This window comes from Equus caballus, chromosome 28, assembly GCF_041296265.1.
Source record: "Equus caballus isolate H_3958 breed thoroughbred chromosome 28, TB-T2T, whole genome shotgun sequence".
Classification (NCBI taxonomy): Eukaryota; Metazoa; Chordata; class Mammalia; order Perissodactyla; family Equidae; genus Equus; species Equus caballus.
In genome coordinates, this window is record NC_091711.1 from 25281769 (window position 1) to 25302296 (window position 20528).

The window sequence follows — 20528 nt, forward strand, 5'->3', positions numbered from 1 at the left end:
GAATGCACTAAACCTAGGAAATGTTTATTTGGGGCAGACAGGGTAATTAACAGTGATCATACAATCACAAGGCTGGAGATTTGATTTTACTGGAGGGATCCCATCTGATTACACTACTCTACTTCTCAGAAACTTTCTTTTGCCCACTAATGGCTCCCAAATTAAACAACACAGCCTGGCCACTGTAAGGCCCTCGCTTACCTTTCAGGCCTAGCCTTGCACCTAATGGATGCCATTCATCTTAAGCGAACCATACAACCCAAAGTTTCCAGAACGTACATGAATTTTCTATGGATTTCCTCGGATGTATGATATTCTCAATGCCTGCCACCCATCCACCACTGCTTATCAAAATCCTACACATTCTTTAAGATCCATTTCAAAATGTCACTCCTCCATGAAGCTTTTCCTAGTCTCGTTGGAAAGCTGCCTTTCCTTTCCATGATGCTCCGTGGTGCTTTGGTGGTGCCACTTTCCTCCTCTTTTATCACTCATCTGTGGACTTTCACCGCCCCAGAGCGCAGGCTCCTTAGGGGAGAGATGGTGCCACACCTGTACCCAGCTTGTAGTGCTAGCACTGCCCCTTATTCACAGGAGGCCATCCATAAATGTCGGCTGAACTAAAGTGACATCATTCTTTATCCCAGGAGAGTCAACCCTGAAGTCATCTAGGATACATTTTGATAAGACTCAAAGATGACCTTGGAAGTTCTGCCCATCCAGACCAGACAGTTCCAGGTAGACAGGTTTTCCCAACACCTAGGTAATAGATCTGACATCATTTCAAACTGATTCAACTAAATGGAGATTTTCTGAGTATCGATGTGTAGCAAGATACACAAACACAAATAAGGACCTTGAAACTTTTGACGTAAAATTTACACATAGAAAAGAGCATATTTAATAAAGATAAAAGTCAGTGAGTTTTCACAAACTGAACACACTGTGTGACCAGGACCCAGTTTAAAAAACAGAACAGACGCTCCTCTTTTGCCCCGTCAACCACGTCACCCTCGCCTCCCGGTCTAAGCACAAGGCTGACTTCTAACAGGATACATTCATTTTGACTAATACATCACGTACTCTTCTTGCCTTTTCTTGCTCCACACTGTTGGCGAGATTCTTAAAAACCTGTTCTTGCCCTCTGGGAGCTCAGATAAGATCAGGATAAATTATAAAAAATAAAACCACCTGCTTGGTCTTCTCTATTGAGAAGTCCACCACCACATCTGCAGACACAGAGCTTTCTGGACCTCACCTCACAGAACACGGCAGAAGTCACCACCAGTCCTTCCTCTAACGCTCATCCCCACCGCAGCGGGCCACCCGACGCCGGCGTCTCGACGCAATGGCCTCGTTCCCTTGCGGACTGCGGGCAGGGCAGCCTCTTAAATGCAGGAATGTTGACACACAGATGGCTGGCTGACTTCTAGCTCGCTTTAAAATTGTAACAATGCTTGGTATGTCCTTGAGATTCCATGTTGGCGAAAGGAACAGCATTTAAAGCTCAGATCAATCGCTCTTAGGGCTTGTCAGCAAATCTCAGTTAAATGTTTGATGAGGGTGAAAAGCTGGGCCGCACCTGTCAGTCGTTTATGGCCCTAGCTCTGCAGGATAATTCCGAGCCGGCTAACACATCATCACCAGGGTCCCGTACACAACTGAACACAAACACAGTCCCTGAACACAAACTGGCATTTCATGTGCATGTTGGGAAGACAGCTGTGAGGGTCCCTCGTCCTCCATCTAATCTGAGGTCAACAGTATAGTGCAGCTGTTTCAGGGCTGGGACGCGGGGAGAACGACAGGTTCGAAGGCGCCCAGAGTCAAGGTGCACGTGGACTGTGGCCCAGGAGACGCGTGTTCCAGTTTTGGCACTGACAATGACTAGCTACGTGTTCTCAGGTAAAGCAAACTGCATCTGTGATCTTCGATTTCCTAATCTATAGAGTGAGGAGGTGGAACCAGACAACTCAGAACTAACCCTGCACAATTCCATGAAATGTAATCCAAGCCACGTTTACTGGGAGAGCGTCATGGAACAGGCAGGACCCTGGGCTCTGGAGACAGGCTGCTTTGGTTCCCATTTTGGCACCACTCTTATGAGCTGTGTGACCTTGGAAAAATGACTTGGCCTCTCTGCACCTCAGTCTCCTCTTCTATAAAATGGAGATAATGATTCTTCAAAGAGTCATGAGGAATAAGAGAAGTAACGTGTATAAAGTACTTAAAGACTTCCTGGCACGGAGAATAGTTTCAATAAAGGTTTGCTTTGTGATCTTCCCAATTTCATTTAAAAATGTACCTGTACATAAAAACTCAAAGGAAAACAAACTGCCCAGTGTTAACTATGGTTATATTTGCACCATGGAGTTATGCGGAGTCATTCTTTCTATTATGCTTTCAAATTTTCCAATTTTTAAAAAATAAAGAACTCGAATTACCATTTTGGCAGAAGGAAATGTTGTTTTTAAAAATGACTGCTGGCCTCTTTCAGTTTACTTGGAATTACTCAGCTATTATTACTTTACATGAAAGACAGGCCACCAGCATCCTAGTGAAAAGCCATTCCTGATAATGTTTTCCTTCCGACAGCAGAGACGTTTCCACTGTCGCCTCAGTGTTCTGGAACAAAAGCTAAGGAACAGCTTAAGCCCTGGACAGACGTCAAAACCTGGCCCTGAGTCATCTCCGCAACCACCCAGGCCTCCAGCACGACGCCCCAAGTGAGCTCGCCTCACTCACCGGGACGCAGGCACAGTGCCATCAGCACTGGCGCTGCTCAGACACACGGGTCAGGCTTCAAAAGGGGGAGGTCCCCGAGGACATGCTGTATTTACCCCGAAAGCTCCAGAGGGAAGGGAACAGAAAGGGAAAGACAGCAATGCAGAGGCACACCACCCAGACCCCCACCCAGGAGACCTGGAAAGGAGAATGGGGGGGCCTCCTGTGGACGCTTGGAGGGCAGGGACAGAGGCAGGAGTCCCCTGAGGCTCTGGAGGTCACAGAGGGGCCAGAAGGTGCAGGGGCACAGAGAGATCAGAACGAGGCGACAGATAACGAGGGCCAGCTTAGTCCCGAGGCCGGATACGATGAACCTTTGCTGAAAGAAAAGCCACCTGAGCCCAGTCACACAAGGAGAGGATCAGGTCCTTCCAACTGGCCGTCACGTCCCAGGCACTAGGTATGTCACAGCACACGCGAGGGCAGTTACAGACAGGCCCACAAAGGAGCTGCATGTCCACTATCCATAGGGTGTCACAGGTCTCCGTGGCCTCGGAGTCTGAGTCAACACTGCTGACATGCTGGACTCTTGCACGTTTCAGTTCAACTGTCATGTCAGGTGGAGCATCAAGGCTGTTTCTATCATGCACCAGTCAGAATGTCCTAGGCTTTGCTGTGGTAACAATGTCAAAACCTCAGTGGCTTAAAAAAAAGAGGTTTATGCTAACAAGTCTGCTGTGCTAAACACGTCCGTTCATGCTAACTAGGCTGCTGGGAGTCAGCTGAGGGTCCCAGGTTGCAAGGGAGCCTCTACCTTCTGGAACGCTGCCTGAGGCCACGGCAGGGGCAGGGACTTGGTGAATTGCGCACTGGCTCTGAAGGACTTCTTCCACTCATCCCATTGACCCTCCCTAACTTCACGGGAGGTACAGGACAGGGAGGTACAATCCTACCACGTGCACGGAGGAAAAATGTCACATTAGTGACATGTGTGGTATCTTATTTGTTAAAAACTTTGAGATAGGTTCTACTATAATTACTATTTTACAGATGAAAAAACCAGGCACAGAGAAGTTAAGTAAATTGCCTAGGGGCACACAGCTAGTACATGGCAGAGCTAGGACTGAAATCCAGGCCATCTGTCTCCGGGCCTGCCTCCCTAACAATAATGACTGAGTACTTTTATTATGAGTCAGGCATTATGCTAAATATTTTTTTAACATATTTCATATATTCTTCACACCAACCATATTTTATGAGAAAAGTAAGGCTTATGAAGAATATATAAATATTTCTTTGAGGTCCATGGATAACAAATAGCTTAGCTGGGGCTCAGCTCAGATACACGAAATATACAAGACTTCACAAGATGCTGGACAAGCTCAGGCACCAACCCTGCGAGAACCGGTCTGCACGGTCCCTAACATGGTCATCCAGAGCACGTGTGGACTCTCAGGGTTTGGCTTAGTCAGAAAATTCTCCCTCCGGCTGAACTTGAAATCATCCTCCATGGAACTTTCTACCCCCGGCCGTGGTACTGCTGCCTGGAGCAACAGCAATCCCAGGTTTGCATCAGCCTGTAATTCCATTCTTCTTCCCCCATGCTCTAAAATATAAACAGCGATTTAGGCAAAATAATTTTAGAAGGATCACAAAGCTCATTGCTTTTGTCAGAATCATGGCCAAGCATTTACAATCACTAAGAGAAGAAAGAGGATGAGAGAAACAGAAGGTAAAAATCAGAAAAGAAAGTAGGTAAGAGACCTATGGAGAAGCAGGTGATGTCTGCGGGCCTAACAGGTGAAGGGTGCTATCTGGACCTATGTGCGCTCAGCAGGTAAGCCACAGACGTCCCTGGAGAGAAGGGTAAGACACCTCCCCTATGCTGGCTGACAGAGCCGAGAGAACAAGGGCTGCTCAGCCTGGCCCGGAAGTGGGCACCTCTGAATGTTCTACCAGAAGAATACGAGCTGTATATCACTTTCCTACAAGTAATATACACAAGGGTACTAAGCCATCCTCCTGCTTGCTATGTTGTGTCACTTGACACGCATGTGCAACATGTCTAGCCAGTCAGTGAACATGGAACCCGGGAAGCTGAGCAAGTCACTAACCCTGGCATCAAACACGTGGTTTACTGAGTGAAGCTGTACTGGAGAAATAACCCTGAAGCCTTGACAGGCTTCCTTATCACGACACAATGCACATATTCATGTAATACCTGTACAGAATATTCAACACCTATATTTTAGAAGAAAGCCACCTTACCCCAGTGCATGCTAGCAATGAAAAACCTTACAGACCTTCACAGAGTATCCAAAGGGATATTTTTATTAATAAAGTGTGCTGGTAAAATGTTTGTTCTAATTTGTTTAGACAAAGTTCACTTCCTTTCAGAGTTCAAGTTTGACAACAGTACGCTCTGAACTTGAAATAAGTTCACGGTGTACACAACGGGAATTGAGTCACTAGTTTTACCATAAAGGTTTATTTTTCCCCCACCTCTTCCTCTCTCAGCATCTCTGACAAAAGAAAATCAGTGGCGTCAAAGTGCTAGTTCTTGACTGCGGGGAAAGTAAATCTCATTCCATTGGCATTTAGGACCATTTGGAACAGGGGCTGGAATATGCGTTCTTTTGATAGCTCAGTCCTTTATCCACAGACACTGCAAATTAAGTGTAGAGGAGATCAGGCAGTGTTTAAGGTTCTCAAAAACCAATTCTTCAAACATCTTCAAGCACTTACAAACACTTGATATTGTAATTAAAAATAATTATCTTCTCATTAAGCTTCTACCAGGCAAGACTGGTAGCCTACTTTGAGTTACAAGCACTAGAACATACATATTTCTTCAATATAGCTTATAACTCACACTTTCAATTAACACAAACTAATCCCTTACAAAATTAGTCTGACTTGGTAAAGACTTACTGCATATTGTACAATCTACATAAGAATAAAATTAAAGGGGGGAAAGGCCAGATTTTAAAAGACTGTGCCTTGATGAAGGGGGGAGGGGAAGGCTATGATAATGAAAATCAAGCAACCTATATTGAGTACCAATTACAGATAAAGGATGGCCTGGTCCCCTGGGGAGGGAACTGTGCAGGAACGGGAGGCAGAAGCCAGAGAGGGCTATTCCAAGAAGAAGGGGTCTCTGGGGACCCCACGTACCTCAAAAATAAGCAAGTTTGGGAAAGGGAAGCAAGTGCCTAACATCTCTCGTCACCTGTCCAGGCCTGGGCACGAAGAACTTGGCCTTCGTGAAGCAAAGGCTCACAGTTCCTTCTTGTGGGGAGCCGTGGGACAGTGAGTTCTGAAGAAGGGGAAGCAGGAAGCCCCAATTTTAGGACTAAATGTAGCATAAACGTCAATGAGGCTTTTAGTTCCTACATTCAGAAGAAACTGAGGGAAGGGGTGAGCGAGAACCAACAACTTCAAGGGGGTTCTGGCATCTTTCCCACCCAAGCATGCTATTCCCCACCAGTTCCTGACAGTGTCTGTGAGTAAAACCTTCCCAGGAAAAAGACCTCAGCACTTGGCTTGAGGGCTGGGGGAGAGCTGGGAACAGCACTTTCTCCTCCAAGAGAACCACCTCCAGGAACGGAGGGAGCAGAGGCAGCTCTAAAAGATGAGGGAAAGAATGGCCTGCCCTGGCAGCTCCGGCCTGAAAGGCAGTTCCGCCTCCAGCCCAGGACAGGAGGCCCAGCCTCCTCCTTTTCCTGTAGCATTTATTCACGGCCTCCCTGACCCCCAAAACATGGAGGGTGGGTGTTCTTGGGAGGGATGTGTGCTTAGTAAGTTTCTGAATGACAGTTACAGATGCAGCACCGTCCTGCAGTCTTGCAGCATCCCCCATCTGAAGGGGTCTTCAAGGGGTGGCAGCACCCTCGCAGACACACACACACAGTGCCTACGAGAGGCGCTGACCTGCAACAGGAGCTGGACTTCCAGAGCTGGGGGACTCCTTAGAGCTCTCACTTGGCCTAATCCCTGTTTTTGAAAGAAGCAGCTTGAATACAAACCCAAGTAACTTCATTTCAATCCATGCTCTGTTCCTTACCGGTGCCCTATACAAATGGGAAAGTAATTTGTCTACCTAGTCTAGCTTCTTGGGTAAATACATCAGTGAATATAGCAGTGACTATGATAGGAGTGTCTATCAGATAACAATGATTATGTTTCCCTTTTTGCCTTGGATGCTAAGAAGTTCAGAACCAAACTCAGGAGTAACTGTTAGACCTGGGGATTAGTCTTTCTGCTTTCCCCTCCTTTTTTGACTTTTGGCTATTACTGCTATTCTACCTACATTTTCTATGTGCCTTATCCTAACCTGACTCTTAGTGGAAAGAGGTAGGTGTACCTGAATCTACAGACACTAGGTAGGTCATCCTCCCTGGAGATGAATAGTATACTCTCATTCCCATATGTAATAGGCAGGATGTGGGCAAACACACTCAGCTCATAAACCGGCACAGCTACTTCTATTCCCCATTCCCAGGGCACCCAGAGAAAGCTGCACTGAGGGTCACGGCTTGGCCCATATCCTTTAAAAAGCTGCTGTATGAGACTGAACCAGGAAACCGCATTTGGAACTCAGGCCCTGGAGTGCATTCCCAAAACAGACCTAAGCCTCATAATTAAGTTATTCTCTGCAGGTTAGGGTTTTATTATTTATTTTTTTGGTACTATAACAAATATTGTGGTTGGGGGGGGAACATACGTACCAGATGATTTGTGGTATAGAATTTTGTTGTAAACGATTCAGAATATGACTAGTCATCAGGCAGGGCTTGGAAATAACTTAGTTTTGAGGGAATGAAAGGAAAACTGACCTATATCAATTTCTTTCCCTTTTGCAATACTGAGGTTATTTCCTTTGAGCAATTTTGTTTTTTTCTAATATAAGCCAGCAGTATTATCAACAAATAGCAATCAGAAATAAAAAACCGCTTTTAGTTCTACCAAAATAGTAAATAGCATTAAATTTAAAGAAAAAATTTTAACGTCCATTAAAAGTGCATTCAACCAACATTTTAGTATTTATTTCGAGTACGGAAAAAACACCTTACTTTGAAGTTGTGTTGGATCTTCAAATGAGGACAATCAATGTAAAAACTCCGACTTCCTTGGGCCGAATAAAATGATCTGCTAAAAAGATAAATCGGACCATGTCTTCTTCCTTCTGAAAACTTTAAAGTTCCGTAAAGTGTGAAATCCTTAGTAAAGAATTTAAAACTCTCTTGATCAGGGTCCTCTCTTAGCCATATTCCAGTAGACTCAGCCATAATGATATTTCAAGCACGTCTTTGCACAAGGCACTAGAGTTAGGTCGGACGGAGCTTTATATATACTCTCATTTAATCCCCACTGCTCCACGAAGTAGCAATCACTAGCTATTCTTTATAGATTTGGGAGTGAGGAGCCATCAAGTAAGGTGTGGTTACAGCTGGTAAGACAGAAGCAGGATTTGTGCCAATAGCTAACCTTTTAACCTGCACCTCATTCCACTGGTCCAATAAGCCCCTGGATGCTTCACGCATGTTCCTATTTCTGTGTGTTAAGAGCCTGCTAGTTCCCCACCCCAGCGTGGCCTCCATCCCTTACGTTTCAAGCACCAACTCAAACACTTTCTCTTCCATGAAGCCTCCCCACTCTCAGGCCCAGCTGGAATTGCTGGCTTCCTTTGTGTTCTCCCACAAATGTGCATTTACCCCTTTTACAGCGCTTATTCTCTAGGTATAGTTAGTATCTGTGTAACATTTGTTCCTCCACTATCTTGAAGCCTCGAGGGGAGGGAATGTTTCATAAGCCACCTGTGTCTTGCTCCACATTCCTCCCTCAACAGGACCTCAGTATCTGTGGCATAAATCAGTGGTTGACAAACGGCCAACTGGGGCAGCCAGTTTGTCCCTCATGTTTACATCCTCTCAGCTGTTTGCAATAAAATCAAGAAGAACCTGCAGCTGAGGTTGGGCTGGATTGCTTTCAAGACAGACTGGACTATGGACTGTTAATGGCTTTTGATTCATGCAAGAGATCAAATATTCAGGAAGCCGATGTGTCTCATGGCTCTCTGTCGCTCCAGGCGGAATACAGATGATCAATTACCGAATGATAAACACTAAGATCCACAATGCACAGCGCATACGGGTATCCTCCCTTCCTCCCTAGGCGACACTCCCCTTGTGGTTGCCATCCTGACCACTGCAGAGAACCCGGTGCCTGCTCCTTCTCACACACCCATGTTTTAACTCAACCCATTATCTGTGACAGCAAAAGGAAGCAGTCTTGCATTGCATTCAATGAAGGACCTTTAAAAATAATTTATCTAACGTACCAGCAAGATTATCAAGCGCAGTTCCTTGTCCCTTAGGAAATTACAATTCAGAAGAACGTGAACACGGAAATAAAGGAGCCTTTTTATCCTCCAAAGTCTAAGAGCAAGGACTTGTTTAAATGGCAAAAGCAGGCCTCGAGAAGAATGGGCCAAGAGGACAGGATTCCGGCAAGATAGTTCAAATTTATTACATAAAAAGAAGCTACCAGTTACCGAGGACTTATTAAGCATGAAATAATTTTCTAAATGCTTCATATACATTATTTTTCCTTTCAAGAATCTGAGATTAAATGATTATTCCCATTTTGCAGATGGGAAAAGTTGAGTGACTTGTCTGAAGTCATAAAGCTAGGAAGTGGCAGAGCTGGGATTCCAGCTGGCTCCAGGCTCTGGGCTCTAATAACATCCCTCCCTTTTACTGAGAGCCCACTGCCTAGGCCAGACCCTTTACTAGACATGAACATGTTTCACATCCCCCTACGACCCCTAAAATTTAGTTGACTTAAATCATTCGGTTACCATTAAACACTGCAAAGTGAAAAATATGTACGGAGAGAAACCAGAAGAGAAAATGCTAACAGACAGCTTTAGACAGTTCTTGGTGCCACAAGGCAATTACTGGAGACGTTCCCAATTTGACATTAGTAAGTAAAATAAAAAATTAGCTTAAATCCCAAGATACCTTGTATAATAAAAAATGTAGGTTGCTTCTGTTTCAACCACCAATAATTTCTAAACACCAGTGGAACATGCCAGCTTGTACGTAAACTCCTTCTTCCTGCTAAAGCTCTAATACATACTATAATCATTAGGTGCTCTGCTACCAGGATGCAGATAAGAGGCGGCTTCCTTCTCCCACAGCCACAGCAGCTTAAAGCACCAAAGTTGGAAATTTCTGATAGAGAATAGTCCTCTAGGAACATATTGTTTTGTAATTTGGGACAAAGGAAACGACAAAGAAATAAACTGAATTGTGGATTGTGATTCTTCAGATAAACACTCTACCGTGACCCTTCTTAGAACCTGAGTCTCTATTTGGGTTGACTGCATTTCCAAACAGAGGGAGCAGCCCTCCAGGGCCCACTCACAACCCTTGTAGCAACCAGCCAGCTCAGGATTCATAGGAAAGCCCTGATTCCAAAGGCACGTGTCCTAAACAGAGGTTAACTGTGTCACAGCGGTAGCACAGGTGACGAACCAGACTGTGTAGGTTCCAATCTCAGCTCTGCCGCATTGATTGTATCACTGTGGGCAAGTTACTTTCTATGCCTCAGTTTCCTCATCTGTAAAGTGGGGGACAGAAGTATCTTTCACAGGGTGATTGTGAGGATTAAATGAATTAATATTTGTGAAGTGCTTGGAACAGGGCCTCGTACTGAGTAAGTGCTTTAGGGTATGCTGTCATTTATTAAAGATGATACACCCTAAATAGGTGGGAACTTCAGAAGAGCCCACAGCCAAGAACAATGATAATGCCAAGGCCATGATGATTAAGCTCCTCCAGTAGAAGCTGACACTTGCTCGCTGCCCCTGCCCCGGCCCCCTCCATGCATGGGATCTCCTGTGTACACACATGCATCTTGCAGCAGACAGGTAGGAGAAAAGACAAGCAGGGTCTCAAACTCAAACCGGGAGGTCCCTTAAGGATCAAGTTTCAATGAACCTGAACTGAACAGTAAAGATGATAATTTTTAAAAGATGCCCACGTACCCAAAAGCAGATGACCTAGTATTTGAGAGATTTAATCTGACTTCTGAAAAGGTATAGTACCTCTAACAACTAAAATTTAAAACCTCAATATCTGGTCCTTAATTTTTAAAGTAAGTATCATTAGCCTTCTATGTTGCTATTTTCAGTAAAAGTAGGACTCGAAATTAAGACCCTAAAGACAGACAGACGGCTAACATCTCCCATCGCTAAGTCTTTAAGCCGCACAAGGGAAAACAGCATTAGAAAAGCTTACCTAATGATTATAACTTGCTATTCCTCTGAAAAGCCTCCTAAACTACTTCTTCAGTGTATCATGGTGTGGAAGCTCGTTTTTATAGATAATGGCAGCAGGGGGGTGTTTTGGACCAGGGTATAGTTAATTCCATGACCCCACCTATCAACGGCGTCATGCTCTACTTTTTCCCAGGTTCTCTCTCCTTCATTCCCTTATTCAAACTGCCACTAATTTTTTTCTTTCTTTGTCCAGTAATTTCTCTCTAGGTTGGCCCTTCCATTCTATCCCCAGGTCCATCCACCTGAATCCAGACCCTCACTTCCCATCTCACCCATACAAAGGGCAAGAGTTTAACAAGGTTTCAACGCTTTCAACGTTTTATTTCTTCCATCCAGTCCACAGAGAGTCACTACACTAATCTTCCAAACTTCCACTTTAATCACATTACAACACTGCCCAAGATGTACAAGGGTTCTTCCTTTAATAAAGGAACTGGGCTCCTCCTCCTGCTAGTACTTAATCCCTGAGTAATTTTTCCTATTCCAACTATCCAGTGTCTTCCTCCTTCCCACCAGCACCCACCAGACAGACCGCAGCGCTGTAGTACATGAGACACATTTCTGTGCTTTTTTTATTAACCTCAAAACTTAGATTACATTCCCTTCTGGACATACCATTTCTAAGGCCTCTGTCTTAGCCAAATCCTACCATCCCCTCAAGACTTCTTCCATGAGGCCTTTCCAAAAGACTCCTGCCCATGTTACTTCCTCTCCTTCCTGATCCATGTGGGTTCTTATCTGTACTGTTGAGTGAGTCTCTACTTGTTTTATCTTCCTTGCTGGAATTTTAGGTTCCTGAAAGGATTCACTTTTTTAGATGCCAAACAACACTCAGCACAGAACTAGCGGTATCACTGAGTAGCAAATACTTATTCATGTAACCAACGTCTCTATGCTATAAAGCAGTATATTCCAAATTCTGAATGAGACCCACAGTAAGAAACATGTGTTTTCCAATACATACCCAGATGTGTGCACATACACACACACACGTAATTGAAACACAAGTTTTATGAAATAATACTTATCTTTACTACACGCAATACAACTGTATTTTTTAAATTGTTAGCTCATTTTTTGAGAAATGCATATTAGGAAATTATAATTAATTTATGAGGCGTGTTACTATGTAGAAAAAGTCCTTGTTTTTACATACGTATCAGAGACAAAGTACCCTGAAGTCCATGTGTAACTTACTTTGAGACAGATTACACACGCAAACACACCTAAGCAAATACAAAAAATTTTAATTGTTGAACTTGCATAAGGTAGATGGGTATTTGCTGTACTCTTCCTTCTGCTTTTGCATATAAAAATATAAAGCGATAGTTCTCACTCATTAAATCCATTTCATGATCAACTAATGGTTTCAACCCTGTTTGAAACATAGTGCTTTATAATTAGGAAAAAGACAAGCCACTTATCTCTGTTTCCTGATTATATTTAAGGAGGCTCTAACATCCTCGAGAGTGTTCTGTGGTGACTTTCTGACCAATGGGTCAATAAAGGATTTAATTTTCCATTGCTATGAGTCCACAAATCTCTCCTTGAAAATCCTTTCTACGAATCATCACTACCTTAGCAGGAAGTTATAAGATTAAGAACTAGTTTTTTCCTTGCAGAGATTAGAGAATCAGAATTTACCCTAAGACTTCTCATCCTAAGAATAATCTTTGTGGTTTTCAACAAGGCTTTAAAAGGACTACGTCCGGGAATGGCACAAGTTCAAAGCAATGCATTGAAACTGAAAGTGTCATAATAAACACGAGTGCTGGTTAAAACTTTACTCTTCCTTCTCCCTTAAGAATTGGTTCTAATAAAAGAATTAGTTCCCTGAACAGACGAACTCTGTCTAATTTACATTTAATTGACACTAAGAGGGAAGTGTGATAGATGAGTGAAGAAATTTCCAGATAATTGAAATTCTACCCATTACGAGCCAACGTTTTAAATCTTGCTGATTACAGATTTCTAAATTTCTAAATTTTCAAGATTGCTCTCCTGTTGACTGGAGTCATCCGTATGGTCAAGGCTGGACTGTGACACAGCATCGTCACCTCAGAATAAAACCTGGACTAGAGGGATCAGGGGAGCCGGCTCTAGTTAACTCTCCAGGCTTAGGTCCCTCATTTGAGAAAACAAAATGGCTGAGCTTCACAACCTCTGAGGCCTTGCAGACCATCTCCTCCACAGTTCTGTTCCTACTAGGTCTGTAAGGCTGGCGGCCCTCACGCAAAATGCCAACAGTCTTGTTGATAAACTAAATCATGAGCACATACCAATTAACACAAATTGAATATTTACCCTTCCTTATAATAAATCTTACTCACCAAAAGGAAAATTAAACAAAAAGCAGTTAAAAACCATATGCAGCAAGCAAAAGAACAAACAACTAACATAGAACGACATAGATGAATTTCAGGTCTGCCATACTTAATGAAAGTCACCACACACAAAAGCGTAATGCTGTATGATTCCAGTGATACGGAGGTCAGATCAGGGGTCACCTGGGCAGGAAGCAGGGGCAGGGAGAATGATTCATCAGAAGGTGGCACGAGGGAGCATTGGGTGCTCTCAACATCGATGCACGTGACAGTGACAAGTGCACAAAGAGGTAAAACCATCCAACCGTACATTTAAGACGTCTGCACTTTGCCGTAAGTTACTCCTCAAAAAAGTAAAACACAAAATACACAAAAAGACTCAGACAATGAAAATGCAGGAGCTGTCGAAGTTACTACTTTCTCTCTACGGGACCTATATAACATTGCACGTACTCAAAAAATGAATGTTGATTAACATACAGTAGTGTTCAATTCTAGCAGGAAAAGAACTTTAATTTCATTACTGTGTCAATTCATACTGCATTCTGTCAGCTCTTTAACATTTTTAAAGTATGTGAAACTTTCATGACACTACTTAATAAATATTTGTTTTTAGTACCAGAATATACAAGAGCAAATGTACAAAACACAGAAAAAGAGTTGAAATCTGTACAGTATACTAGCAAGGCATTAATATCTGTGGTGTGACCACATCAAATTTAGACACGAAAATACTTACTCTTAATTTCTGCAAAACGTGGCAAAATCCTAAATACCACATTGATGCAGACTGCAACTGCCCTGGTTCATTACAGAATAGCTATTTAGAAAGCCAATGTTTCTCAAAGAGGCTGAATTTAACTAAAAGCACACAAAGTACAATGAGGGCTTACTCACTTACTCAGCCCAAACTGTTTTTATGATAGTTTAACAGAATTGATTAATTTAGGTTCCAAACCAGGCCCCCGGCAAAAGACAGAAGTTCCACTTCAAAAATGTTTTTCTGGGCATCTTTCGTGAGCAGGCGGTATGCTAAAAGCACTGGAATCAGAAAAATAAATATGATAAACTGTGCCCTAGAGTTCACTGTTTGGGCAAGGACACACAGAGCTACACAACTGCAGAAAAATGCAACAAGTACTTTTAGGGGACGAACAGGCAGAAATAAGCAACCAGAGGATTCAGGGGGACAGCTTCTGGGAAGACGATACTTGACTGACTTAGAGGAAGAGGCTCAAAAACCAGCCAAGAGATGTGGAACCACACCACTCATCTGTCGGTTGCCATGCTGTGGCAGCAGCTCATGTCGAAGAACTAGAAGGACCTACAACTAGAATATACAACTATGTACTGGGGCTTTGGGGAGGGGAAAAAAGAGCGGAAGATTGGCACGAGATGTTAGCTCAGGGCGAATAAAAAAAAAAATCAGCCAAGAGAACCGAGCAAGGAGCACAGTGTACACAGAGGCAAAAAGAGTATTTAAGAGCCTAAAAGCTTCTTGGGGTGTTGAGAATTTAGAAGGACTAAATGGGTCATTCTAAATCAGGGTATGATTAAGGGTTGGGCAAAAAAGGAGGTGCAGGGCAAATATTTCTGAAGGGAAGAGGCACGAGACTGAAGAATACAGGAAGCCTGCGGCAAGCTCTGTAAACCATGCTAGACTTGACACTTCACCACAGAGGCAAGAGGGGGGCCGGGGTTTTAAAGTTGGTGGGGAATTTTTTAAATCATAAAAGTAAAATGTTGAAATATCAAAAAAAAATGGGGGAAAAAGTCACCCATAAAATCCTCCCTTAAATATAGACACTGTTTAGATTCTTATTCATTTTTTAAAAACACAGGTTAAGTGCGCACGTTCCGCTTCTCGGCAGCCCGGGGTTCACCAGTTTGGATCCTGGGTGTGGACATGGCACCGCTTGGCAAAAGCCATGCTGTGGTAGGTGTCCCACATATAAAGTAGAGGAAGATGGGTATGGATGTTAGCTCAGGGCTAATCTTCCTCAAAATAAATAAATAAATAAATAAATAGATAAAATAAAAATAAAAAACAAACTTTAAAAAAAATAAAAACACAGAACTGTGACTACGCTGTACACAGGGATTTCAGATCTGGTTCATGTGTTGCACACAGTCACACAGGAAGGATTCATTGATGAATCTGTAGGACTTGGTCGATGTGTGCCTATACACCCACACTACAGTGCATACCAGCACTAAGTGGGCCTCTCTCTGGGATGCCCAGATGACAGAACCAGATCTGCTATTTAACAACAACAAAAAGCAAACATCATTTGAAGCTAAGGACAGCTGAGTTCTCACCTAAAATAATATTACCCATCACATGAGGGAAAATCAGGCATTCGTCTCATAAATACATGATCGATAATTTATTCCAACTTCACTCATCTCTCTTCTGGGGATCCTGAAACGCGAAACCAACTCCAATTATCACAGCCCTGTTGCTTTTCATCGGAGGGCTCGACAAGTTACAAAGAACAACATTTTCACCCGGGATGAAAGAAACGGCAAGAGGTAAAGATGACTTCCCCAGAGAGTCCATTCCTTTTGTCTTCCATTTACGGATGGAAAAGAGAAATCCTTCAACGTACGCTGCAAATCATGTTCTCCCCGCTCTAATCCAGAGTTATGGAAGACATCCCAGATTCTTCTGACCACAGGAAAGCACCACGGTACATCTCTCTATAGTTTATATCTATTATGTCTCAAATTCTGTCTGAAAACATGAAAAGTCCAAATCAGGTTAGTAAAAGGGGAAAAAAAGTGTATGGAAGATAGAAAGCAGTCTGGGAGAGTTTTAAGGCCAGATGCTTTTTTTCTCTATACTGGGAACTGTAATAAACCAAATCCTGGGTCTGCACCTGGCTTAGTGCCCTAACTTCCCAACGAGGCCACAGGCAGACAGGACACCTGCTCTGAGCTTATTATAGGACTACCTGTGCGCAGAATTACCATTGCAGAATATGTTAAGTTTATGCCCAATCAGAAGAATGCCTTTCTTTTTCTTTTTCTTTCTTTATTCACGTGTGAGGAAGATTGGTCCTGAGTTAACATCTGTTGCCATTCTCGTTCTTTTTGCTTGAGTCACTGAGCTAACACCTGTGCCAATCTTCCTTTATTTTATGTGGGATGCCACCACAGCATGGCTTGACGAATGGTGCTAGGTCCCCGCCCGGGATCTGAACCTGCAAACTCTGGACCTCCGAAGTGGAGCACGTGAACTTAACCACCCTGCCACCAGGCTGGCCCCAAGAATGCCTTTCTTGAGGCTAGTTCCCTAAGACAAATGAACAATGGGGTTTTCTTTTTGCCTTATATTGGGAAAGCTGGCGAACTTAATAAGACTCCTGCTGCTAACTACATAACGGTATTCCAAAGTGGTGTACTTTACTAATTTGATCCAGTCCACCCGCCTTATTTAGCATTTCAAAATGTTGGAGGACATCACGAAACCTTATTCACCCCAAGATAATACTGCAAATTTAATGAACTGAAATTTCTTTGATTTCTATACTTGATGATCCCTCTGATGTCAATCATTACTTCAGATGTTGTTATGACTGATTAACACGGCCACTGTAAATACATCTGTAAGAACCACAATCAGAGAAAGACTCTGCTCAATTGCTTTTCATCTTGGGTAAACACGTAGCCAATAATCAATGAATATACACTTCATATTATAGGATTGATTCAAAGTGTTCAATCAGATCTAATCAGAGGCTTGGGTATGTTTATTTTACTAAGGGGCACATCTTTCAAAAGAACCAATAGCTATAAAAACAGCAGGAAAGTGAGAGACATAATTAGGAAAGAATTAAATGACAAGCAGATTTGGGCAACTTATCCAGCATCTTCCATCAAAAATTTCAATAAGTGTTGCCAAATGCTCGTGTCCCAACCTGGGAATGATTATCTGAAAGTTACAAGTCTATTCTGAATTTCACACTAAACAACTGACAGGCATTCAGTCTTCAGGACTCGTTGCCAAGTCTTTCCCTGCCCTTGCCTCACACGCTACTAAGTTCTCTTTCTGTTCTCATACTCTACCACCTAACCTTCCCTTCTCTCCAACAACTGATACGTGTGTGGTCTAGGGCTTTTTACAGCACATCTGGACCACTGCAACAATCTCCTAACTCATCTCACTGCCTCCAGGCTGCCCACCTTAACGGTCACCACATAGGCTGTCTACAGGATGAGGTTGAAATTCCGTTAGTCGGAAGTCAAGGTCCTCCATGTCCTGACCCAAACCTTTCTCTCTCCAAGTTTTACACTCACATCCTCTTACCCGGACCAAATGGCTTAATCCAGGTGAACTCTGACCAGAGCAAGAACATGCCCAGATCATTTCGGCTAGCTCAGCTCACCTCTGCTCACGCACTATCCCTCACTGCCATGCAGTCTTACCATCCCTGTCACTTCACTGTCTACTCTCTACCTGCTACGCACCCATCACCATGACAGATGTGACATATTTTGTCTCTAACCCTCACTCAAATTCTACAAGTTAGGTTTAGTCTATCACGATGACTATCAAAGAAATCAAGGCCTTTGACAAGGTCACGAACTAGTGAGTGAAGAGCCAGAGTTCCAACTCAAGTCTGATTCCATAGCCTATGGTCTTTCTAAAACCTCAGGCTTCCTGGAATGCCATCTCAGCTCTCTACTTAGCAAAACCTTGGGGTTCTTCAGAGTCTGGCTCACTTTAACCTTTTCTACACGAAGTCATTTCTTATCACCTTCAACCTAGCATTAAGTTCTTACTCAGAACTCCTGGGGCTCTTGTCTGAGTCCCTCTTGCAGTAAATCCTTTACTGTCTCTTATTATTAGTTACTTTTTTCTTTTTGCAGTCCCAGAGGTTCGCACTGTCTTTTGAACACAATAGGTACTCCACTGTCTTATAACTGAGTTGTTTTGTACTTTGATATTATTTCCTATGGGTAAAATTCTACATCAGGTGGGATAATTTCAGTAACTGAATAAAAGAATTTCAATAATAAGGGTCCTTATGAGCTCACAAACTAAGAAGATCAGAGAGCAGGGCTAGGTTAGTGGCTTAAAAATGTTATCAAAGACTGAAGCTCCTTCCATCGTTTTACTCCACTATTCTCAGGATATTTGCCCGTTCCCTTACAGAGGCGAGAGCTACTACAGTTCTAAGAATCCTGTATACAGAACTCATGGCTATAGACAAGTAGACTGCTCTTCTTTCACATTTTATTAGGGAGAAAAACATTTTCCAGGAACTCCTCAGTGGATTTCCCCTTAGGTCCGTTTGGCCAGGACTGAGTCATCCGCCTGTGCGCTAGCTGCAAGGGAGGCTGTGAAATCAGCGTCTCACATTCCAGCCTCTATTGCGGGAGCCAGCTCTGCCAGCCAGGAAGAGGGAAGGAAAATAGTGTTTAGATAGGCAATAGACACACCATGGGAGAAACAGTAATGCAATAAACTCTTGTAATGAAACTCCTCCACCTCCAAATAGATGAATTATAAGAAAGGCTTGTTAATCAGGTTACAAACAATAATCCCATTACAATAGGGTGCTGTTTGCACTAGAGGCAGGAGAGAAGAGAACTGGAATCTCCCAGTTCTTTCGCCAATAAATTTAAGTACATTCCTTTTCCTCAGATCCTTAGTTAAACATCACAATCTCTTCCATCATCATAACTATCACACGGAAGAAAGGCAAGAAGAAAAAGAAACTAGCCCTTTGGGGCTTCCATATAGTTCTCTAAACACATTAAAGCAGGCAAAAAAATTAAAGAGATTTAAAGAACAGATGGAGATGAAAGTATGTACATGTCTTTGCCTCTTTCTTCTATTATTTGCTGTTTCTAAGAGGAGAGTCTGCTTGTACCACTACCACCACCTCCACCACCACCACCACCACCTCCACCACCACCACCACCACCACCACCTGTTTCCAATTCTGGAATCAGCAGAGACATCCATCAATGGGGAACCACTTTAAAAAATTTTAGTACAATGGAAAACGATGCAGCCAGTAAAATGCAGGTGGATGTGAATGGGCTACCCCAGGAAGCTAAACTGTCACGGGGAAAAAAGTGACATGCAGAGTATGTCTACAGTACACACTCATTTGTGTTTTAAAAAAGGGGCAGTGGTAGGTTTATATAAATGTGTACAAGTGTACTTCATTTGTATGAACATTTCTAGAAAAATATCTTAGGAATTGTGGATGGCAGTTACCTCTGGGGAATAGGATTAGGCATCTGGGGACAGAGACACTTTTGTTTTATATTCTTTTCTTGGTATAGTTTGTTTTTATTCACCTTGTTATTTTCATATTTTTACGTAAGTCCCCAGTGCCAGCAGGCTCAAAGCACTACTAACATGTTACTACTGCAAAACTCCATTAGCACACTCAAGATACGTCCTTGTTTCCTCTGAGGACCCACGCTTTCACTAATAATAGCAAAACAACTGGCCTCGGTATTCAGGATAGCAGGCAATTTTGTAACTCAAACTAACCTGATGATTTAGTTTCTGTGATCACATGTACAATAACTTCCTACTGAAAGAGGGCTTTTAAATCCAATTTCCCAAGGAAGTAAAACCGTGTCTTAAAAGGTAGTTCTAAAAAAATTTCATGAAACTAAGCTGGAAATGACAAGTCAGAAATATGTTTTCAAATGAAAATCCCATAGAAAATAATGCATACTAATGTTATATCGTTCTTATATAACTTTTCACAAAATGCCTTCTCCTCAAGGGACCAATGCTATTGAAGCATTTCTATCGACAACTCAGTTTCCGAATGCTCACCATTTTGAATCTGTATTGTGTGGACAATGGTGTTGCCCATACAGGCTCCTCACTGAGAATAGCAGAGGTGCAGACACTGGCAGTATGTGACGGACATATATATACCTCCTCATTGCAGGTGGCCGAAGAAAGTCACCGAGTCTGTGTAGTGACCGTTTGCATACAGCTCATGTGACTCCTGAGGGCCAGACCGTTTTATTTGTGACTTTCAGGTTTTAAAGTTTGGTTTTGTCCTTCAAAAATGGTTTCTGTAAGAACAACTACAAAAAGCCATAAAGCTATCTCCTTAAGGTTGAAGTTTCTCAGAAGCCAAAGAAGGACAGGACTA

At 42.9% G+C, this 20528-nt stretch overlaps 1 protein-coding gene across 11 annotated transcripts in view; it reads right to left on the reverse strand.

Moving 5' to 3' along the window:
* Nucleotides 1–20528, reverse strand: part of TMCC3 (transmembrane and coiled-coil domain family 3) — a 244292-nt gene that overhangs the window by 14481 nt on the left and 209283 nt on the right. The window contains exons 1-2 of one of the 11 annotated variants that reach the window (XM_070254497.1): nucleotides 11684–11951; nucleotides 7797–7875 (exon numbers count right to left, since the gene is read on the reverse strand). The exons of 8 other annotated variants lie outside the window; for them this stretch is intronic. Coding sequence is in view for 1 of the 3 variants with exons in the window: in XM_005606511.4 (XP_005606568.1) it covers nucleotides 11684–11686 (3 nt within the window). In the remaining 2 variants the exon portion in view is untranslated. Of the gene's footprint in view, nucleotides 1–1258; nucleotides 1413–7796; nucleotides 7876–11683; nucleotides 11952–20528 lie in introns of those variants that run through there. 2 more of the 11 variants (XM_005606511.4, XM_070254493.1) reach the window with 2 other exon arrangements.